Source organism: Lepisosteus platostomus, chromosome 22 (assembly GCF_059453375.1).
Source record: "Lepisosteus platostomus isolate fLepPlt1 chromosome 22, fLepPlt1.hap1, whole genome shotgun sequence".
Taxonomy (NCBI): Eukaryota; Metazoa; Chordata; class Actinopteri; order Semionotiformes; family Lepisosteidae; genus Lepisosteus; species Lepisosteus platostomus.
The window spans coordinates 13,490,953-13,514,187 of record NC_142632.1 but is presented as its reverse complement, the minus strand read 5'-3'; the positions used below and the strand labels follow the sequence as shown (position 1 = coordinate 13,514,187).

General features: G+C 38.7%; 3 protein-coding genes across 6 annotated transcripts in view; 1 reads left to right on the top strand and 2 right to left on the bottom strand.

The window, feature by feature from the left end:
* The window catches only part of vmp1 (vacuole membrane protein 1), a 70,431-nt gene extending 64,070 nt beyond the window's left edge, over positions 1-6,361 (bottom strand). The window contains exon 1 of one of the 2 annotated variants that reach the window (XM_088615787.1): positions 6,225-6,361. The gene's annotated coding sequence lies outside the window, so the exon portion shown is untranslated. Of the gene's footprint in view, positions 1-3,381; positions 3,578-6,224 lie in introns of those variants that run through there. The other variant, XM_088615789.1, reaches the window with a different exon arrangement.
* On the top strand, positions 5,375-10,474 carry ptrh2 (peptidyl-tRNA hydrolase 2). 2 transcript variants are annotated; one of them, XM_088615790.1, is made up of 2 exons: positions 5,375-5,477; positions 7,498-10,474. In XM_088615790.1, the coding sequence occupies exons 1-2, from the start codon at positions 5,441-5,443 to the stop codon at positions 8,031-8,033; spliced, it is 573 nt and encodes a 190-aa protein (XP_088471916.1). In that variant the 5' UTR covers positions 5,375-5,440; the 3' UTR covers positions 8,034-10,474. The 2 variants fall into 2 exon arrangements, with proteins under 2 accessions (XP_088471916.1, XP_088471917.1); XM_088615791.1 differs by lacking the exon at positions 5,375-5,477 and adding an exon at positions 6,406-6,553.
* Positions 9,643-23,235, bottom strand: part of LOC148643543 (clathrin heavy chain 1) — a 33,839-nt gene continuing 20,246 nt past the window's right edge. The window contains exons 13-33 of one of the 2 annotated variants that reach the window (XM_088615780.1): positions 22,975-23,155; positions 21,884-22,047; positions 19,924-20,049; positions 19,558-19,700; positions 18,771-19,005; positions 18,376-18,498; positions 18,046-18,191; positions 17,778-17,961; positions 17,493-17,685; positions 17,252-17,409; positions 16,688-16,852; positions 16,487-16,594; positions 16,200-16,367; positions 15,842-15,991; positions 15,509-15,640; positions 15,200-15,310; positions 14,881-15,051; positions 14,517-14,738; positions 13,073-13,093; positions 10,947-11,022; positions 9,643-10,705 (exon numbers count right to left, since the gene is read on the bottom strand). In XM_088615780.1, the coding sequence (XP_088471906.1) occupies positions 10,572-10,705; positions 10,947-11,022; positions 13,073-13,093; positions 14,517-14,738; positions 14,881-15,051; positions 15,200-15,310; positions 15,509-15,640; positions 15,842-15,991; positions 16,200-16,367; positions 16,487-16,594; positions 16,688-16,852; positions 17,252-17,409; positions 17,493-17,685; positions 17,778-17,961; positions 18,046-18,191; positions 18,376-18,498; positions 18,771-19,005; positions 19,558-19,700; positions 19,924-20,049; positions 21,884-22,047; positions 22,975-23,155 (3,111 nt within the window). In that variant the 3' untranslated portion in view covers positions 9,643-10,571. The remainder of the gene's footprint in view (positions 10,706-10,946; positions 11,023-13,072; positions 13,094-14,516; positions 14,739-14,880; positions 15,052-15,199; positions 15,311-15,508; positions 15,641-15,841; positions 15,992-16,199; positions 16,368-16,486; positions 16,595-16,687; positions 16,853-17,251; positions 17,410-17,492; positions 17,686-17,777; positions 17,962-18,045; positions 18,192-18,375; positions 18,499-18,770; positions 19,006-19,557; positions 19,701-19,923; positions 20,050-21,883; positions 22,048-22,974; positions 23,156-23,235) is intronic. The other variant, XM_088615781.1, reaches the window with a different exon arrangement.

Genomic DNA, 23,235 nt, shown 5'->3' with positions numbered 1-23,235 from the left:
CTGTGGTAGGGATGATTTTAGGTGGACTGCTGCCAGTCCAAGAGGGGTATTGTATTATCAGTTTGTTCACAATTATAGGAACTGTGATGAAGCTGTAGCAAAACCAGAACAAACACAGACTTGTGAAGAGCGTAATCTTTAAAGACATCTCAACATTTTCACACAAATAAGGAATTATTAGAGCTTCATTATCGCAGTGGCAGCCTAAACAAGTCACTTTCCAGATCCTGCATATGACCCCAGGTGACTGCTAAATTTAAATTACGCATAAAAACACAATTCTGTCAGTACTGAAGGAAAAATCTTCCGGTGCCGGCTATGTTCAAATGGAGTTAATCCTTATGCAGCATCTGATCTAAGAGTCAATGACAGCCCGTGGCAACTACCACATGGCCCAGCAGCAGCTAGACTGTGGTGAAATTGATCAGTTTTAATAAGGGAAAGAAAAAGATGCCAGGGCTGTTTACATGCAGCTGAACTTGGACTCTGACATGAGTGGGAAAGAACACAGAATGGAGAGGCGACAGAGCTGCCAGCACATGCATCACCCAGACTGAACACATACGGTGACTATACACAAACAGGAATAATCAGCATTGTATTCGTTTCAGACTTCGGGAGAAAAACCTCCGAATAACTCCAATCTCATCCAAGCGGTTTAAGATGAGAGGAGACAAGCCAATACTGCAAAACCAGGAGACGGTCAGCAGTCTGCCATCAATTACTAGTGAAGAATGCTGTTGTGATTATTAACACGATCTGCTACCACTGCTCTTCACTTCATGCTTTTCTAAACGTTTCCTAGATCTCGACACCGCCCTGCTCAGGTTCATGGCTCTGAATGTGAGGAGTCAGTTGGGCAAGACAAACAAACAATCATTCAATGATTCATGGTGATATCAGAATTACCAAACAAGTGATACAGCAGAAACCTGCTTTGGAACGCACCTTGAAGCAAACCGGAGCTTTTGCTGATTCCCCAGCTTATCACGATTATTTTAATGTACCCAGCCCTCTCCTCCTGAAAGTTCTGCCTGCATTGAGAGTGTCATCACAGAAATGACCTTTTATTGAAATTAATACTGCGCAGCCCTGACAGCTCACTGGTAGGAGTTGGCAAAAACCTACACTGTGCTTGATTTATGAAAAGGCTGGTAAAAGGGCATTTTGCATAACGCTAATGAGGTAACAGCTATAAAGAACCCCTGTGAAAAACAATTATTTTCCATATTATAGAGATTTTTGTTCATTGTTGTTTTCTCAGTTTTCCAACACTCCTTAAGTCCTTTGCAGCTTATTAACAGCAGAGTGAATTAAAGTAAAGACAGCTTACTGTTAATGTCCATGACTAAGTGTCCAGCAACAGTATTTTTAGGTACCGCTGTCCAGTTACAATTATGGCTTTAAATATTAGGAAAATAGGTTTTAGTTTTTAAATAAAAAGCAAGGCAAAAAAAATGAATAACTATGAACAATCACAGCTGTGGTAGTGAGAGCTGTTCAGAACATAAGAGAAAGTTCCTGTTGGCACTCAAAGCTGAAATCACAAAGGACATCACAGTTAAAGTAGAACTTACATCTTCACTAAAACTGCCCTTGAGGTAGAAAGCAAAGTGACACTACAGTGCCAACAGTATAGCTTATTCCATAACTTCATAGATTTTGGAAACCAAAATCAGACATATGAACAACTATCCACTCAGCACTGCGGAATTCTGATCATTATTCTTAACAACTGATCATTATTCTCAACATGAACCATCAATTTATATTGCGTGAAATGTAGACTTTATCTTTTACTATAATTTCTCCTTTATCTCTTTTGCTTACAGGAAGTCAGACTTCACAGTTCATAACAAAAGATAGCTTTACGGATAGCAATGAAGTCTTTGCAGCTTGCTGACAAAAACCATTTGCCTTTTCCAATTGTTTTTTTACATCTACCTCAGCATCAGAGAGGAGTATATCCAAACGGATGTGCTGAACAACAAACCAACCAAAGCATCACACCATTTTAGAGAAAATGTTTCATAACCTCATGAACATTAATGCAACTTTTAAGTACAGAAGTAGAGTTAATCTATAAAAGCAATGCATGTGATTGTTGAGTTCCAACCTACTTACCTGACAGGTATACTTAATGCCTTAAAAGCATGTAATTATGGCAACTTATATATATTGTGGGCACAAACACCTATCCCAAAATGAAAAACATCACATGAACCTAACCTTAAATGTATCTTTCTATAAGTGCTCACCCCCTGCCATGTGGGAGTGTTTTAATGACAGCAATGAACATCAAGTACCACATTAATGCAAAGAATGACTGCAATCTGACTTAACAGCCTATGTTTTGAGGTAAATACAGTATGTTATTGCTGCTTTTTTCATTTTAGAGTGCTGCTGAATCATAATGATACACTTACAATACAGCGTGGATGAGAAATGGCATTTATTTTAAATACTTCAGTAGAAGACAATGCAGGCAATAAAGCTTCAAGAGTATTGATTGGAGTTTTTTACACTTCCAGGGTGCTTTACCTAGTAGAAAAAGTATAGAAAAGAATCGCTTCCTGAGCCTGAACAAAAAAATAACTAGTCTTGCATCTTGAATAATTTAGCTATTTCTCAACAGACTTCAGAAATAATCATCAAAAATCTCTTGTGCAATACTTAGTGTACTTTCACAAAACAACCCTGTAAAACTGTGCTATGAAGAAGCCCCAGACCACAAATAGTTATGTTAAAAATGCAAGATATAAAAATCTAAACCACATTGTTAAGTTTTAAATATGCCTTTTAACTCCAGGTACCAAAACACAAAGAAAATGACAATACAACCTATATAATAAATCCAATACAATAAGTTCTTTGCTAAAACATAAAACTCTCTTCTGGGCAAAGACAGAGACATATTTAAGGTAAGGTATACATGACTTAAATACAGTTTGCAAGGATTAAAGCTTTGCCTTTGAGCATACTTTTGTAAAACACATCTGGACCCTGAAAGCAAGATGTCAGTATAACAATGTGCTCATTCAAATTCTCAATTTGAATGCCATCAGATAATTCATAGTCTCCTTTCATAAAGGAACCATTCAGAGGTACATTTATCCAGCTAAGTTTTTTTTTTTTAACCGGCTCACAATTAGTAATTAGAATGTGTTTTATTAAGAACGAGACTCTGGGGTAACCCTATCACACAACCAGCGCTCAATTCTAAGTTACAACAAGGTAACAGCACTTGATCAGGGTCTCCGATTCCTTCTTTTGGAAACATGACACCCATCAACTTTCCTCACAGTAAAGGAAACGAGATTCAGTTACTACTAATAATGCCGATTCTTAGCATACAGAAGAAGAAACAGCTGGGATTCTCACCTCAGCACAGCAGCAGTGGACAGTGGATGAAGCTGTTCTTACTGGGTCGCACAACCAGACCAACCAGGCAGGGATGGATGTGACCTCAATCAGCAGAGCAGAAAGAAGGAAGAAAAACACTACAGCTCCTGTTTAGAGCTGTTCTCACCAGCTCTGAGCTTCTCCTCCACAAGCGTTTTGGATCCAAAGCCCTCTATGTAGGGCAACAGAACGCCGGCGACTCATTAAAATAAAAGAGCTGGAGCCAACTGCGTTCGTAGCTAATTTTGCTCACTGTACACCACAAGAGAAAACCCCAACTAATTAAATATTAAAAATAAAAATGAGGTCATTTTTTAAAAGGTATAAATCCTCACTGGGCTTTAGTGTGTTAAAAAAAATCAGCTGTCACACATAGTGGTGCACTGCGAAAATCCACTTAAAGAAAAGTTCAATTTAAAGTTGGGAATTATAGCCCTGGGGCAATCAATTAATTTCGAAAGGGTCATGCCTCAGTGCTCCAGACCCACATTCTGCATTCTTAATCTTAGCTTCCTCAAGTCTATTTTAAAATATGTCCTGCAGTGTGAACTTTGAAAACGCTCTGTGAAATGTGTGAAAGGTGACTGCTGAACTAAGATGGAACAAATACAATAACAAAGAAGTCTTCTTGTGCTCCTATTTACGAGTTATGTTTTGGTTAGCAATGCATGTTGGGAGTGAAGGAAACTGACCCTGTGACCTTTCATCTTTCAAGTTTGGGGGGTGGGGTGAAGGGTGGAAATGTTATGTACACAAACATTACTTATTTAAAGTTAATAACTGCATCACCTGTTGCTGGTCATGCTAAGTGAATCGACACAGGCCACAGTGCTCTGTGCACCAGAATGCAAACACACCACAAAGTTGTTTCACTTTCCAGTCCTCCTCCCTTTAGCCAAGGTCTGAACCAAAGGTCAAAGTAACAATCTCTGCCACATGACTCCTCAGAAAACCACCATGCTTCAGTGAAGATGCTATTGGCCTAATCTTTCTGAAGTCCATTATTCACTCCACTCTACGCTAGCATACAAAGAAGAAGAAAGTCTATTCAAACTGAGGAGGTAGTTTATTACTGAGACACAGAGTGGACAATTATCAAGGCCTGATGTGATCATGGTATTGCTGCAGGATTTGAACGTAAAAAACTGGGAATACTTCACTCTAACAAATATCGATTTTATACCCTACACCCAAATGTAGGCAAGCACCAATGTAGCTCAGCCACGGAGACAGGCTTCTGAAAAATCAGGATCGATCAGACAGATTCCAAGCCAACCAAGGCCCTGTCCATGAAACTCAAACAAACAGACAAATATGTCAGACTGAAGAGCAGATTGATGATCCAAAATCCAAACACATGGAGAGGTACTGTATACACTGGCAAACCTATTTAACAACTGGCCATATGTACAGGATCCAGCATCAATAATGCAGTTTTTTTTTCTTCAGGTAAGGAATTAAGGATTTATTCCCCTTTTGCCAATCATAAAAAAGTTGGGAGCTGCAACACGAAAAACCTATTAAAAGTTTTCATTCAATGCGAAATAGACATGCGCAGATTCATAGTAATGATCTGGCACCTTGTACGGTTTGGATTATTTATAAATCCATTGGAAGCCCATGTACGTAGACCGAACTACTGGTCTTATTTCATTGGTGATTTAAACTTGCCACAGATGCAGTTAATTGTCAATGCATCGTTGGTGCACCACAGATACTTCATAAGCACCAGGTGTTCCTTTTGTGCTTGGCTACACAAGCCAGGAATCAGTACCAAATGAATGACCAGATTAGCCATTCTTGCATACAAATATAATGGTTCATCCATCTTCTACCCGTGTCTTCTAATAACAACTGCCATCCTTTACTACTATCAGATATTATTTTAAAAAATACATCAGGAGGTTGAGACTGTTTTACAGAGTTCATTAGTCCACGTGAAAGAGTGGATGAACTAGTTTATGACGCACCGGCAGAACCGGCAGAAGTTTTTCAGCCACAGTGCCACGAATATTAATTCCAAAGGTGAAAGTGTCTGATGTTGTCCTGGATCGCTACTGGGACTCTTTCGGCAGGTAAGACATTTAACACCCTAAAGACACCAGCACGGGTCCTGACCAATCTTAACGAATGACGCTTTCCCCACCAGACCCGTCTCCTGTGTACTGCACCAGCCAGCGTACATTCACAGAGACTCCTTTGTCGACAAACAATACGCCAAGAACAGCGACACCAAGACGAGCAACGCTTCTTAATCCTCTGTATATCGGAGTTTTCCGTCCTGGGCTGCCGAGACAGCCACGCCAAGGAGCACTAGGATTCTCCTACACCGTTGCCAGACTATTCGCTTGCAATGCCATATCTAGGATTCTCTGTCCCGGTTTCCCAGCACAGAGACGGTGCGCGGTCTTTAAATAAAGGAGTAACCGTGCACTCAGCCAAAAACAGGGGCAACATTTCGCAATTCTGGAAAGATGATGCGAGACAGGAACGCCAGGCTAACCCATAAAAGAGTGCTGTTTTCTAGCGTCTTTCACCACCTAGCTACAATACGAAACCCAAGACAAAATCAAGCGTTCTTCAACTGAACCCCTCGTTTGAATCAATCAATCATTCCTTTTCAAACCAAGCTCCAGCCTCTGAGTGACAACCCAAGACACGGCGCTGTAGAGCTAGCTCGTTTCTTGAAGGATGGACTGAGACACTTCAAGAGGTTGCTCTTCACAGTAATGTCTATCACTGCCGGACTGGTTTTAGTCCCGGCTGTACAGGGATACCTCGGTTTTGCCATACGATTCCCGATTTCCCAGCTCCGCTTTTACCTTGTCTCCTAGCTCAGCTCTCTCGTCTCGCCTCGTCTCCAGCCCACAGCTTTCTCACTCACACTGGTGTCACACTTACAGGAAGCAGACGTAGTACAGACTCCCGGCACTTCCGCTTACGGATTAGCCAGATCCATTTAAACTCGTTTCTGTGTAACCTATTCCTAAATATACATATACAGCGGAAAAAATCATCGATATATGCATTCCTTATTAAATGAAATGAATTAAAGCGGAAAACACATGTAGTGATTTCCAGAGCCCTGACGTCATCATACCGCGACAGAAGCGGGGCCAGTTGGCTGACGCATGGTTGGAGTTCAAGCCGGGTGAGACCGATGATTAATATTACAGTTTATGATCTCTAGTAATGTTTTTTTTGGTTTACATTTTCTACTGATTTCAATGAGCATAGTAACTAGTTTCAACAGTTAATCCAGTTTGTTCGGTTCTAAGACAAAGGCTGCGTCTGTATTGAGGACCTAGGGGGTGTTAAGCGCTCCGAGCGCACATGGGTTCAGTAAAATTAAAGTTGCAAGCTTTGCGATAAAGCAGATGATGATGTGGTGTTATAGAGGTACTCATTAAAAGAACAAGAAGTATGTTATATATTTTATTTAGCTGCTACGACGGCGCAGTTTTTCTTTGTATAACTCACGTTAGATTTTAGTGTTAGAGATCTATATTGTCGTACAAAGTCCGCTTAAACATATTTAAAATATGTGAGCATTTTGTAAAATACGCGTTAGTAAGTTCTTCTGTTTAAATAATAATCAAAGGGAAATATGTTGATAGCTATTTTACCTGCAAGTGCTGATGTTTCTATTAAATATTGAAAAGCGAAAACAGCATATATTAAAGCACCTTACGACACGAATAACTGCATGACAAAAAGGACACGATACAGGGCTTGGAGTAGCATTCCCTGTTACTCTGTTTTTTCGTGATTCAATGCCTTCATCTTCAAAACCCATCTTCTCATTTTTTTTAATCGCCTTTCTTAATCCCTTGAACAAAAGGGTGTAATTAGCGGCGGTCCCGGGTGTGAAAAACTATTAAATGCTTCATTCTAAAAATAATGTCAAGTCTCAGTACTCTTGATTTCCCGTTTCCTGCTCCGAGAGCCGTGTGCCCTCGCCTACCTCGCCGGGTAAATGCCTCTGCGGTTTAGGACGTCAGTTCAACATGCCTAATTAAAGAAAAGGAGCTAAGCGGAACCCGGAACCTGCAATGGACACAGTGCTAATAAACTCGTACTTCCTTCCTCTCACAGGATTTGATCGGAGAGACAAAATGGATCTGGTGCCTAGCCCGGTCACCCTCGGTGTTTTAGCAGGAGTGAGCTGTGGGCTGTGTTTAGGCTGGTTCCTTCGCGGTCGCTCCTCCAGGTGCCCCAACACCCTGAAGCCTCCGGCGGGGAATGACCCGGGCGGCGAGACCGTGATGGGAGAGGGAGGAGAATTCAAAATGATCCTTGTGGTACGGAGCGACCTGAAGATGGGGAAGGGCAAGGTGGCGGCGCAGTGTTCCCACGCCGCTGTCTCGGCATACAAGCAGGTCCAGAGGAGGAGCCCGGAGATGCTGAAACAGTGGGAGTACTGTGGGCAGCCGAAGGTCGTGGTCAAGGCCCCCGACGAAGACAGCTTGATCGAACTGCTGGCTCATGCAAAGGAGCTGGGGCTGCCTATTAGCTTAATCCAGGACGCCGGGCGAACCCAGATTGCTCCAGGTTCACGTACAGTGTTAGGTGTGGGGCCTGGCCCTAGTGACCTAGTGGACAAGGTAACTGGACACCTGAAACTCTATTAATGGCCCGTTTCCTCTGCTAAACCACATGCAGTCAGAGCTCAAGCCCTTCGTAGAATCTTCCAACCTTTGCCCCCTTAAAAACATTTCAATATATCCGAAGATCAGTTCTACGTGTATGCACATGTTCGTAATATATCAGCAACACAGGTTCCAGGTGAAAGTAGAGAATATTTACAAAACCCGATTATAGAGAAGGAGAGCGGGGGGAATTGTTCTTACCCAGTTAAATCCTTTTGAAAGCTTGGAGTAAACTCCAAAATAAGTTAATCCATATTTACTTTGCATTGCCTGGATAAAATATATTTTTTAAAGCTGTTGTAAAAACTCATTCCTGTTGTATTTTGAGTAACAGTTGAAGTATTAACTTGATCTATTCCGGTTCCTATGCAGTTAAAGAGTTGATTTTTCTTCATTCAGAAATCAATCCTCAGACACTATCCCTTCAGTCCTGTAATGCAATATAATAAAAACAGATATTGCTACACCACTGCAATCAATGGAAGAATTCTGCTTTTGGTCCCTTAAAAGTCTTAACTTAAAAGGTGTAGCATATCATTTTAAATATCTTTAAAAAAACTACAAAGGATGCTACAAAATCAATCATTCTATTACTAAGTGAAATATGTTAAGAAACAGCATCCATGTATTAATGAATAGTCAAGCAAATGTTTCAGACCATTTAACTTGTACTTCTCAAACAGTAGTGGTAGGTGGTCTTTATCAGTGCTAATCTGGTCTATCTGGTTAAACCATTCAGTAAACTATTCATAACCCTGTTTAAAGTGTATTTGTGCTTTGGTCAATACTGCCATCTTGTGGCCAAGTTTTTCAAGTTACACTAAGATAATTGGGTACAGCAGCAACTAAGTTTTATGTTCCTGTTAAGTAATTGGGGATACAATCTAATACTTCAATAAAATACTTGGAAACTAAGAACACAATGAGGAATCTCATCAGTTTTACCAAATTTAACCAAGATGTTATGTGCAACCAATAATAATTTACAAGATGTACTTTGTTCTCATCTCCCCTGCAGGGAGACACTTTGATAACCGAGTGTATCATTGACCCGTAACAGCCGTACCAGAAATATAGCTTCGGTCTCTCAGGTTTCAGGAATTAAAAACCTTGACTAGTGGGAAAACTGCATGTCTTTACAAGTCTACTAGACTTTTTAATTCAGGAAGTAAACAGTGCTAACACAGCATAATTGTTCATCTTATCACATCCCTTATTTTTTTACACATTGTTGTATTCAAAGGTTCATGTACAAGATCAGTTCACATTTTTGTGTCAAATTACTATAAAATATTCATATATATGATGTAACACACTTGAAACTAGATGAGCAGCTATAATGTGACCTTTAGCAAATAAACAGCAATAGCTGTTAAATGGCACAAACAGGCATCGCACAAAGTATTCTTGACCATCAAGAAGCCTTTATTTTATGTGGAAAAGAACTGCCATGTAAACCCAGAGTTTAATCTTCAATATATTTTTAGGTGCACAACAATTTCAATATTTTGGAAGTGGGGGGGTTGTCTTTTAGGATAGGGAGTCAAGTCTGATATTTTAAACATTTACGCATATAATAAAGGACACCATATTACCACAGTCCTGTAATTTTATTCTCAATTTGATGATAATGCAAATTGCAAAAACAAAACCAACAGGACAACAAGGTTTTGAGGTTTTAAATTCTCTCTTCTGTACACTCAAAACAGTGACCTAGAACACCACGATATCCAGCATACACAAACCTCAGCACAAGGAAGGGGTTAGTAAGTAACACACAGGTCAGAATAATTGTTTTTTTCTTCCCTCCTCAAAAATGGAATGGTCCCACACAAGAGCACTGTATACAGCACAACAAAAGGTCATCTGTTATACATGGAGTGAACAAAAAGACACTAAATTTCTACACGGTTAATTGGAGAACCTGCATAGGCTGGGAAGGATTAAAATTCTTACTTTTAAATCATGTCTGTATGCATTTAAAGTAAAATTTAGAGAGAGCTACACAATTGTGTAGAATATATATATGGTTATTACTTTAGTGTTTCTTGTTTGTAGTCATGGAAGCGGCAGTCATATGTTCAAATATTAAGAACATTGTAGCTTTTCTGAATATACAATAATTAAATGCATTTACAGACAGACAGAACAAGCTGCTCACATACATCAAAATTAAGAGACTCTACATTAGTTTCTTCTCACTACAGAGTGCAAATCAGATGCTTCACAACAGATTTTAATTAAGAAGCAGACTCGCCTTTTACAAGCCCACTTTTACAAACAAACCATTCCCCTTTAAAATAAAAACGAGACAAAAAATGATTCTAGTAAATATGGAATGTGGAAAAATAAACTGATCCAATTAACAAAAATGGAGTCCTTCATGACAGTTTAAAACAAAACAAACAAAAAAAAAAGAATAACTTTGCTTGTTTGTATCCCCTGTTGTGAGTCGAAGACCATAATGAGCTGGTGGAAATTTCATAGGAGAGAGAGGTGGACAATGCCAGGCCAAGTGCGTTACATGCCATAGCCGAAGCCAGGCTGGGGAGGGGCCTGCCCATAGGCCGCGGGCGCTGTGTAGCCGTAGCCATAGGCCTGCTGTGGAGGAACAGCGACACTGGGTCCTGCAGTTAGCATGAGCTGAGGTGTGCCTGCAAGAGAAAATGCATCTTTTTTTAGCATTAAAGCAGGTGGGTAAAAGAAACCATTATATCAGTTCACTATTTCCATGTCTACTGCCTAAGGATTTCCACAAGGAAATGTTTGTAGTATTTACATGCATAAGGATACATCCAAAACATGAAATGGCAGGATGAACCGAATGGTTTACTAATTGCTTCAGGTTTGTAAGCAGTGCATGGCAGAGCAAGTGGGGACAAAAACGCGTCCTACCATAAACAATGGGTTGCGTCTCCGTTGCTTGTTCCTCCTCTTTCCTCAGAGACTCGGAGGCATCAAGCTTATCGACCTGAAAAAAGGTGGAAAAGTTATTGGCATCTAACTGCGGGACATTTTTAGGAAGAACTGCTGGAAAAGCCTTAACTGACCCTGTTCTTTTTTTAAAAAAAAAAAGCTGATGGATAGATGGGACCATTCCAAGGAACCTGGCATACATTAAAGATCAGAAGAAATGCAGGATGCATGTCCTTCACTGAGAAGCAGGCACTGCCATTCATGGTGCTCTGCAAGATTTCAAACTACAAACCAAAGAAGGCGATGGAAAAAGCATTCATGAAAGCCAAGCTTCTAATATACTGCAACACCCTTGTTTTCATATCATGTAAAGTAAGCTATTAAAATTATGATAGTGCTCTAACTCAGAAAACAGAGGAGAAAATGGTCCCACCATCCTGCCACAAACATGTATCAAAACTGTACATAGAGAACCAAACCCACACTGATAAGGAAGCTCAATGTATTAGAACCCTATCGAAACAGTGATGCAGCGAGGAATGTATAGCACTGTTTGGACCTCTGGAAAACATGAAAAACTAAATACATAGGCAACCCATATCCACAGCACATATCTGCACACTTTCAAGGGGCCAGTGAAAGACAAATAATTGTGAATCAACGTGCAATGCAGCTCTATGTTTCAATATCTTCCAGACTATCATCGGATATCGCCTTTAGGAATAGGAATTACAGAAGCAAAGCTTAAAACAGCAGATTTGAGGAAATTGTTAGAGAAACACTAATATTTAAATATTCAAATAGTTTAAGTGGCAAGATTTGCCATTGTGCTAGCAAAGCATGAGAAGGTTACTGCTTTTGATACTTGAACTTCACATTCAAGTTTATTAACATATTACCTTTAAACAGCAGTGCGATTTTAAAACTAGCTACTACCTCATCATTCAAGGTTTAAATTTTAAATTAGCATTATTAAAAATTAATACAGAGGATTTAGCATTATCTTTCTTGTGATCAATGCCAAGCTAAAAACGGGTTCAGTTCCCTACATACTTCTTGTTAATTTAAATTTGTGTTAATGTTAAAAAAGGCTTTTTCCAAAGCTGTCACCAAGTTGCAATTTCATTGAAAAGGAAAAAAAACATGCTACTTATGTTACTTGTTAAATGTGTGCATGAAAAAGAGGCAAAGTACTGAAGTGAGAAGTGAGAGCTGAAGATGGTTTGTATAGTCATTCAGGCTTTTAAAAAGCACGCACAGCCAACAGCAATGTCTCCTAGTCTCTCAGAAGTGCTACTAATTGCTATTAAAGATCCACATGCTTGTTTTAAAAAAAAAAATCACACACTGCAGTTTTATTACCCATTTTTCACACACACGCTTTCTACATATAGGTAAGTGAAGGACCACAAGAACAGATGTACTTTTCAGTTCCTACGGAGTTCATTTTAACTACCAATGAACACTACCCCTCTGTTAAAATAATTTAGAAAGATTTTTTTACTCACTATAGTAAACATAAGACTAAGGATATGAATAGTATATTTTTTAAATGCTGAAAGCAAACCAATATTAGTTTTCTACAAACCCCTTAAGAGGAAAAATCCTGAAAAGCACAGAAGGGTTCACTTCACTAACCACAAGAATATATTCTGGCACAACGGTTTAGTACTACGGTTACATGCAGTCAACAACTGGTTCACAGTCATTAAAGACAGGCATCTTGACCCCTGCACAAAGAGAAGCATTTCAAAGCCACTTAAAGCCTTTACATGGTAAATCAGCCAGTGATCCTGATGCCTCTTTTGCGCTTACCTGTACAGATTCAGTTAAACATGGTACATGATGACTGTGAACCAATAGCAGACCGACTTTTTTCTCCTTACACTACAAGCTCATTAGTAACTACAGGTCTAGGGAGTGAATTTGCTACAGTTCTGCCTTGTCTAGGTCAGGTTTAGAGGAAACTCAAAAGGCACTAGTGAATGTGTCGTTTTGAAAGCAGTAGCAGTGTAACATGATAGAAAAACAACTCATGCAGTTTCCTGAGATTCAGTCCTCCAGACTAAAAAAAAAAAGATGGAAAATAAAGAATCAACTTTCACCTTTTCCTTAATTGCATCAACCTGCAAGGGAATTCAGAGGCGCAGCTTAGAAAAATCAAACTCCATTACCAGCACAAAAAGCAGGTAGAAAGAAGAAAAACAGATGTGAAATAATCAGGGAAGTACAAACCATTACTAGAGAGAAAAAAAGGAATCGAAGATGAAAACAGTAAAGAGCCACCTTTAATACAAATGCAGTCAGTAAAAAATAGAATGGGTCCTACACTTACATGTTAATTTTGCATGCCAAATTAATGTTTTTTCTAATTTTCATGATTTTTAAATCCCTGTTACAAATTATGTACAGATTTCTAATTTTACATCTCCAAACACTAACTTTAATACATATTAAAATGCAATGTTTTCAGCAAAGTTTAGTTTTTTTTTACATTACACATACAATCAAAATACAGGTAGCATCCAAAAAGTTACTTATTTGATAAGTGTTTTGATACTTTCAAAGACCAAAGCATCAATTAAAAAAACATATCTAATATTTCCACTGAAATAGTGCCATACTGCTTAACTAGTGGCATTCCATAATGTTACTAATAAACACTGAAAACACAAAGATCAGAAGTAGCATACCTTGTTTCAATTTAAAAGCAAAAGCTTTCTAACAGCATCTCATACAAATTATCTTTCAAAAGTAGTATGACACAAAAGCAATATTAATTAAATATACGTAAATATATAATAATTTAATTAACCATGCACACAGAATCTTTCAAAGCAAAAGCTAGCTACACTTAACCAAAACTGAACTGTTGTCTTATGGCCAGCAACTCAAGACAGTTAGCTGCTTTAAACAATTTCTGATAATATGTTTAATAACGTAATGGAATGTGCAAGACAGGGGTCCCGCTAATTTTAATTTAGACCAAATGAGTGTGAATAGGAAAAATATTGCCTTTTAAAAAATAATCTTTTTGCTAGAAAAAAGTATGCAATTTATTTTGTGGCTCTGTCCCACATTTGTATGGAAAAGTAGCAATAATTAAGAACCAAAACTGGAAAAAAACAGCATGATTAAAAAAGAAAGCAAGCAGAACTTCATAAAAAAGATGGAAATTTGAGAGAAGCAGGAATGCCAAGATGTTATAGTTAAATTCAGAGGCTTAAGGAAACTTTGACTCAACAGAAAGCTTCATGGGTTATGAGGATTAAGTTTCCTAAGCACACCTGCATTCATGGGCAGCTGTATCTAAATGGGTTTGATTGGTTTCATTTGCTCATTCCCAATGAAGGCAAAACTGCTGAAAAATACGGAAAATATTTATGAAAGCTTAAATGCTAATTACTTCCATTTCCAGCCACTCAAAGGACAAGGTATTTTAGAATTCACCTATAATTTAACAAATACCATGCCATAATCACAAAATGTGATTATTAAATTATTAACTGAAAACTTACAAACACATAAGCAAGTTGCGGTGCAATTTACCTTAGACAGGTACTCCCTCATGACCTGGATGAAGTAGGGCATGGAGAAGTCCATGATGTTGTGCCTCCACGCAGTTTCCAAGACCACGTCAGGCCTCAGCAGGTCATAACAGGTGAAGAGGCAAGCAGCAAAGCATTCCTTCTTCCCCTCCAGCAGGAACCACTGTAGCAGCTCCTCTGCCAGTTCTGTGTCCTTCGATTCTGAAGCGTACTGCATAGCATCCTAGCAGCAAAAAAAGCACAGTGGTTTGGTGTCAAACCAGTACAATTCATAACCGTCTGTGAGCTGATTTGCTCAGCTTTGACAATGGATCAACAGGAACTGTGAGAATGCAGAAATTTGTCTAGATTTGTTATACTTTTACCTTGTACAGTTTGTCCTTCTTGCAAAGCTCCACGCTTTGTTTCCAGCGATTGTTGCCTTTGAAGAGGTACGCAGCGATTCTCCTGAATTCAATGAGTTCATGCTTCTCAAGGCGCTGAGCCAGAGAAATGTTGTCAAAGTTGTCATAAGCATCTATGGATGTACGGAGAGCCTGGAAAAGCAAGAGACATTTAGCAAGTTCAAAAAAACATTTTAAAAGACGCATCAGTTTTAGCTAATATTAGCAATCATTAGCATTTAGAACTGCTTGCCAAAATCTCTTATATTCTTGTTTAAGTGTTGAGGTAAGTCCATCTTACCTGATAATCTTCCTCTGTGATGAAGAGATTGTTAAGTGCTTCATTAACTGCTTTGTTGTTGTGGTTCTGTACAGATCGCAGGTATGGTTTAACCAGCGGAAGCTGTTTAACCTGTTTGGGAGAGGGCAGTGAAAAAAAAAATCAATAAACTAAAAACCACTGATGACATTAACAGTGAAATAAATTTAAGACAAAAACTTGGTACGGTGCACATCTTTTGAGTATATCCGCACATGTTCAAAGAAGGATCAGAATGTTAGGGTAGCTTCTCTTTGCCCTAAGAGTGGTAAAAGTATGAAGAAAGGTTACCTTGGTGAAAAAGTTGACAGCACGAGTGTGATCGAGGCGGGGAGACAGCACCATAAGCAGATCATTCAGTAACAATGGTTTGAACTCCAAGTAAAACTGGATTGCTTTGTAATACAGCTCAACATTGGCCACCTACAAATTAAATGAAGAAAAAAAAAATCAATCCATACATATCATCCCTTATTCTGTTAAAATCTAGGTAACACAAATCTACAATATCCACCCAAGATGTTCTGAATCATAACCTGTGTCTCAAACTGTTGATTGTATCAAATTGTATTTAAAATACAACAACGCATAACAAAGTATAAAATCACACAAATTCAATGATACCTTGGTAATGATGTCTTTAAATTGTCCCTCTTTCCAAGCATCTGTTGGATGGTTCATCATGGTGATGATAGCATTGTCATACTCTTCGTATTTGTCATACAGGAATACCAATTCAGCCCAAAGATGAGCCTGCTCTGCAGCCCTCAGAACCTGAAAAGAATAAAATGTAGAACTTTGGGAAAAGAGCTCTTCTTAGAGCTCACTACTATTTATATACAATTGCCATCTCGTGAGCAAAAACCTGTATATAGATGTAGAACATAGATAGAGAGACAATGGTCTATCAGCATATTTACGCACTTCAAGCAAGACTGATGATCCTATACTAATGCACAGACTTTATGCAATAAGACCTTACCTTTGGAATATTGACCCTGGACCAGAAGAGTTCCAGGTGTTCCCTCATCTTCTGTGGCTTAAATTTGGAGTAGAGGATTGCGAGTTCTGTAAACATTCCCATATGAGCTCGCTCCAAACCAAGGGCTGCTTCCAGCATGGTGATGAGCTCCTCAAAGTAGCCACGGTCCTAGAATGGTGAGAAAAAAAACAGTGATATCACTGCACTGGGGCTCTTCAATGTGCAAACTACACATGAATAACATCTGCCCCAGTTGATAACAAACGAGGAGACAGTTTCAGGCCTACCTGGTAGTAGTTGATCAGCTCTTCCAGTTCATCAGCATGAACAACAATGTGAAGGCCACACATCTGGGCCAGACGGAACTCCTTACCATCAACACAAGCAAAGCAAACCTAAAAAAGAAATTTGACAATTTACTACAGAGACTCCAGCTAAAGCTTGTATAATACTGTAGTTACAACAACATTTGCTAATAATAATCCTACCTCCTTCCATGTGCGAGTGCTATTAGCCTTGCGGGCCCCATCAACAGCAGCCTGGTACTCTCCTAGATGAACCAGGGTTGAAGCCAGGCGTCCAAAGTTGGAAACATTGTTATACAGCAGTTTGGCTGCATCATACATTTTTTCGTCATAGCACCGGTCCCCAACCTATATAAACAAAATTAAAGTTTTATTACACAAAACTAAGCCAAAAAAAAGTTAAGTGATACAGGAGACAGAGCCTTAAATCGAATTATGGGTACAAATTTATCAGTAATAAAACTAAAGATCTTCTGTATTCCTGTTATCATTCCTGATAAATTTAATTCACTCGAAACCGTTAACTATATTATAAAAGATTAGTACTTTGGTTACTTTATAGACTGAAATTTGCAGATTGGGGCCCATCTTTGTGATTTTACCAAGGTCACAGAGCAGTCTGCTTACCACCATTAAAAAAAATGCCAGATGTTTTTTTAAAAGATTAACATCAATGTCCGCTAACGATATTAACAAGAATGTTAAGGGTACTTGAAGATTTTTAAGACGGTAAATGAAATGGCTTACTTGCTGGATGTGAGCATTATTGGGCCCGTTAATGAACTCCTCCAGCTCTGCCAAACGATTGGTTTTTGCCAATGCGAAGATTAGCTCAGTCTCCACGTAGGACTCCCTGGCTTTCTTGCGAGCCATCTGTAAGAACTTCACAAGGTCCTCCCAGTTTCCTGCAAACACATTTTTACAATCGTAACAGGTTCACTCCACCGGACACTAGTAAAGAGGCACAATTATTGTAGTTGTTTCTTACCACTCTGATCAGCTGCCTGCACAACCTCCATGTATGCTGAGGGATCATCTGCTTTAATGTAGGAGTCGATCGCTTCCTTAACCAAACCCTTCTGCAGCTGGGCTTTAGCAAGCTGGCTCCACACAGCCGGCTCATTGCAGCGTTCGGCGAACTCATAGGCACGATCTAGGTTCCCAATATGCTCAATTAGCACCTACAACACAGAAAGAATATAATGAGACGATAAAAATTAAAAGCATCAACAGCACCACCGCACAAGTGTCAGCAAGCAATTCGCTGGCTTACTTGAACTGCAGAAGTGTTAACGTCAAACTTCCGGAAGATGGCAAAGGCTTCTTCGAAGAGCTCATTGCTAATAGCAATGTTAGCAATGTCAGGGGCATCATAATTGTCCAGCCGATTGATATACTCCATCACACGAGTTCGGTCTGCTTTGATGGCTGTGAGGATGAGGAGGTTCTGCAGATTTCTGAAACCAAGCAGTATTTTCATTACTGGGTGCTCTCATTTATCAACAAAAAAAAACCAAAATATTCATAAGAAAGTACTTCACCTGTGCTCACTGAATACAGAGTTGTCCAAAACGATTTTCTCCAGCAGCTCAATGAGCTCATTAGGAAGATCTGCAGTCATGAAGGCCTTGACTGTAACCGAGACCTCCTCCGGGTCTTGTGTCTCAGACAGTGCAGTCTGCACAACCTGTAAAAAATGAAAAAAAGACAAAAGCTGCATAGTACCATACAGTGAACAATTTTCCAATCAAAGTGTAGGTTTCCTATCAATATGTACTCCCGAAGCAAACAGATTTTACAATTACAGAATTAATTTAATTTCAAATTCCTTCAAGGAAACCTAGCATTGTTTTCCAAAAGTGCAGTCTTACCTGATCAATAAGAGGCCTCCTGTATGGGTTGCTCTCTAATAGCACACTGGCCCACAGCTCAGGATCCTTGCGGCGAACAAGGTAGCGGGACAGACTCTTGAAGAGGGAGTTCTCATTGCAAACCTGCATGTAAAACAGATATTTACAGCTACTTTTCTGTAGGAAAGTACGTTTTTTTTTTTAAACGCTGGTTAAAAAAAAATATACAGGCATATCCCAAACTGTTTAGCAAAAAGAAGTGCACTACCTAAATATTTTAATACAAACCGAGTAATCTAGATCATGCAACATCCATTTAAATATTGGTACTAAGATCTGGTTTAGGTAACTGGATGTGAAAATAGTTCCCAGGAATCTAATAAAACAACCTTGGACCAAGCTTCAAGATTACTCACATGGATGAGTTCCTGGTCGCACTGTCCTCGCTCATAAGCCACACAAGCCAGGTGAGGATCTCTCTTCTCACAATATTTGCCTACCACACGGCTGTCATAGTAAGGGTTCTCGCGAAGAAAGCGCTCTGGGTTATTGTTGCTGTCAATGTAGATTTTGGCCAAAGCGTTATGGGTTGCAGGTTCTTCACAGCCTTCATGAATGCGGGCTTCCAACCAGGGCAGGAGCAGCTTTAGTCTGCAAACAAATGTCAAATAAACATGAGATAGAATTGCTTTTGAAGGCTCCCATGAGGCTCAACAAGTAAACGTGCACACTCTGAGCTCAATGGGTTCCATGATCCTGATGCTGCTGGTTTGACTCTCGGCCATATTATTTACTGACTGTGACTAGGGTTCCCTAAGTGGCAGCACAGAATTAGCTGAGGCCTGCAAGGGCAGGACTGGATCAGTCAGCCAGGCTTCAGCTTGCAATTTCTGGCAGAACAGCAAGTCCTGCAACTCGCCAGGCTTGCAGTGATTTCGGTGAGGAAAGTGACACTCCTGAAATCGGCGGGTCCCCCTCCTGTCAGACACAGCGATGATTTGTCCATGTCACATGACAAGTGACATAACATGTGGGGGTGTTACAATAGCTTGTCGATGTGCCTCATCCTCTCCCAAATAAGGTAGAGGTGCTGCCTGACAGACAACTAGTAGACAACTGCCAGTTCCACAGTGAGAACGAAAAACTTTTGGAATTCTAAATAATTCAAGTGGGTTCCTTACAATAAGACTAGAAATAAGTTACCTGTTTCGTTTTTCAACTTCAGCCACCAGCTCATCAGTTGAGAACTGACCCCTCACAACCAGAATAAGATTTTTAATGACATCCTCCGAGCAATCCACATCCAAAAGCCCACCAATAACCACAGGCAGACGGCTGGGGTTCACCTAGAGAATTAAAATAGGCCAAATATAATTTGTATTAATACTATGTGCAACTACATTAGGGTACATATGATTACCATCAATAATGGAAATGAATTGTTTTGGAAGACAATATAATCAAATATCGATCAACTACTATAATGAGGCATAGCAATGCCTCATTTAAAACACCAAATAGGATTTTAAGAACCAGCTGATACATATTAAGACAATCTGATATCCTTACCTTTTGCACATAGATCTCAATGTATTTTTGCAGGTTGTTTCTGTACAGATAGAGAACCAAATCATGGACGAAGTCAAAGCGGTCACACACAATGATCAGTGGAAGTTGGTCAGTTAGCTTGGCCTCCTGTTGTAGAAAAGGACCAGGAGTGGAAAATGTTTTAGATCGATGTCAACAATAAGATTAAAAAATGAGAAACAGTCAAACCTGCATTATGGAAACACTTGTATAGACTATCCAGAGCAGGCAATACTATTCCACGTATTTTTAATGTCATTAGGATACTGTGGTCCTTATTAACAGATTTGACTGTACTCCATTGAGTATTGATCTAACAATACTTAATGTGAAATAATACACCAAAAATGAAACTAGCTGGTTATACTCTAACTGAAGACCCCTGTAGTAGTGATTCAAGATGACAAGCTATCGCAAAAGAAAAAAATGTTTCTTAACTACAACAAATGGAAGGTGTCACATTTCAGGGTTTAAGGATGGTTAAATACTGCAGACGTGTGTTTACTAAAGACTGAATAAAACAAAAAAAAAAATACTGAAAGGCTAACAGTGCAGCCTGTACACAGTCCAGCAGATAAACCTGCTTCACTGCTACAAACACTGTACACCAACACTGGACCACAATTTTTACATACCCTAAAATAAGACTTCTGGCACTGTGTAACTGCCATCAGTATTCAGCCAACAGGATTAATACTCTGGGATTGTGTGCCTCTTATAGCTATAATTTACAGGGTCAATTACAATTAACTTATTTCTGAGACCTTTGATGTTTCACTTGAAATAGTATTTATATTTAAAGTATTAGAAAATAAAAACAAAAAAGGTCTTACTACAGATAAAACTTCGAAAGCTATATGAATTTTGTTAACATAAATGCAACAGTATTGTGATTTAGGATTGACAGCAAGCCAGTTGGGAGCCTTAAGTTTCAGAATTTCCCTTATTTGAGAAACTTCAATGTGCAATTCAAAGGACTCAGACTGATCAACAAAATCTTTGTCTCAACACAAAAGGAAACTCTAAAAGCTCAAACTGATCAGCATTAAAAAAAAAACTTTACAACTGGCAAAACTAGCTTTATAAACACGTGTTGAATAAAATGAATTCTGAAAATTAAGACTGGTTAGGATGCTGCAAACATCTGAGTTCTAAGGATGTGTTTCACACTAGCCTAAAATATGGGTATAACAACTTTTGTTTTCCTCTACTTCAAGTATTGACAAAACTCACAAGGCAGTCAAAACTTGCTTTCTAATTCTCAAAGTTAAATAAAAGTTAAGGGAAGATGCTTGAAATTTTCAAAAGCACTTGTACAAATCCCAGGTTTAATCCTGTATCTACAGAGGGATGGAAAAGGGGAGGAAGTCCTATACTTGGGAGAATTACCTGGTACATGTCCTGCCCATTCCAAAGACACAGGGAAAAGCACAAAAGATAATAACTTCCATCAGGAAATAGTTTATGTACACTTCTTGTGAACAAGTGAAACATCTCAAGATCTACAGGGGACTTGCTTAGGGATAGCATTAGCAAATTCAAATCAAAAGGAAGATTTAGGCACGTATCGTAGATTGGTCGTGAAATATGTTTTTCAAATTTGTATTTTTAAAAACAAATTGTGCTCATTTTTTTAAAAACAATAATGCACATGCAATCCCTAAAAATGCTTGATAATGATGGTAAATTGTTACTGACAGCAAGTTACAACTAGCCAGTCAAAGTATCTAATAAACTTTCTACAAGACTTGATATAAAAAAAACTCAAGTTAACGCAGAATTTCACTAAACCCAGCAGAACAATCGGCACAAAGAATTTCAATCACAGAAGATAAAAGAAGAAAATGGTCCGAATTTCAAATCCACAGGTCCATATGCAATGTTTTCAGTAAAATTTCACTGTTCATAAGTAATTTTCAAATGTGTTGTCTGTCATAGTTACCTTCAAGAAGTTCTTAACACGCTCAGGATCATAGCAATTACTTTCCCTGCAGATTCTCTCCACCTCTTTGATTTGTCCAGTCTTACAAGCTGCCTGAATGTATTTAAAATGAACTTCTGGGTCCTGACTGAAGTTCACAATAGAGCCCAGGAAGTAAAATAGACCTGGAAAATCAAAGCCCTGATATTACAGTAACTGCACAAACAGGACAAACAAAACACTACATTTACCTTTATCTACTTTTACACATGATATCTTCAAAATCCTATTCCTGGTGATTGATTTTCAAATCAATTGCTCAAATAAGGCAGTTAAGATTTTTTTTAGCAAAATGTTGAAATCAAAGAAATCAAAAAGTTCATATTAATTACAAATTAAATTTGGGATTCAATATAACTAAAAGCTCAGATAGAGCAAAACTCAAAGCATTGACCTATATATTTTACCCAGGCTTCTCTGAAAGTTTCAGAAAACACAAATTGATGTTTCATCTCCTTTGAAAGTGACTTAAAGCTAGCACCCCACTTATGTATGACACCAATTAAGAAATGGTTTTACAGCTCAAAGCTGCAATATCAAACATATGTCTTGTTTGGTGTAATTAACAGTTTCACATCACAAAAACACTTGTGAAAGCATCCATGTGACACAACAGTTTAAATTATATATTCGAAATGATTAAGATGACAAAAGTACCTTATATAGACTTCCCGGTAAAAATTCAAGATATTTTCAGCTACTGAGTAGTTTTTGCTTTTATAGAAAATAGGTAATAAGCTTAGATTTAACAGTGCTTTTAGGTATTCTGCTGTACCTTACTGACTACCTTGTACAAAGACTTGCAACCCATTTAGCCAGGTTTAATAAAATCTAGGTAACAGTACGTAACAATGAAAGCTATAATTCTTCTTGGTTATGCAACATTTCATGGTCAAGTCCATTCATATTATAGAGTTCATTTTAATTTGCAAGACTGTAAAACAAAACCTGGCAAAAAGCAGGCCTGCTTCAAAAAGATAAAAACACTTGCTAGAAAGCAGATGGCAAACTGATGAGATGAAAGTCGGGAAAATAGAATATCTTACTCATACCTTCAAAACTCTTGAAGGACTCAAAGAGCTCAATCAGTGACTGAGTGGAGAGCTGCTCATGGTATTTAGATGCTACCTGAACACAGATTTGCAGGTTCTGCCGAATATTAGCAGACAGCATTGCCCTCAGGCACTCCAGGGAGTCCTCAACAGAAAGTGATCCAAAGAAATTCACCAACCACTGGTGGGGGAACAGAAAATATAAAATTTTAAGTTAACCTAGTGGAGGATGTTTCAATTTCACATCTTCTAATTAAGGTA

What these genes read in the sequence shown, in the direction of transcription:
- ptrh2 (XM_088615790.1), top strand. Translation starts at nt 5,441, where the DNA reads ATGTTGTCCTGGATCGCTACTGGGACTCTTTCGGCAG. An exon ending in TACTGGGACTCTTTCGGCAG is followed by an intron (nt 5,478 to 7,497) that starts GTAAGACATTTA and finishes TTCCTCTCACAG; the next exon opens with GATTTGATCGGAGAGACAAA.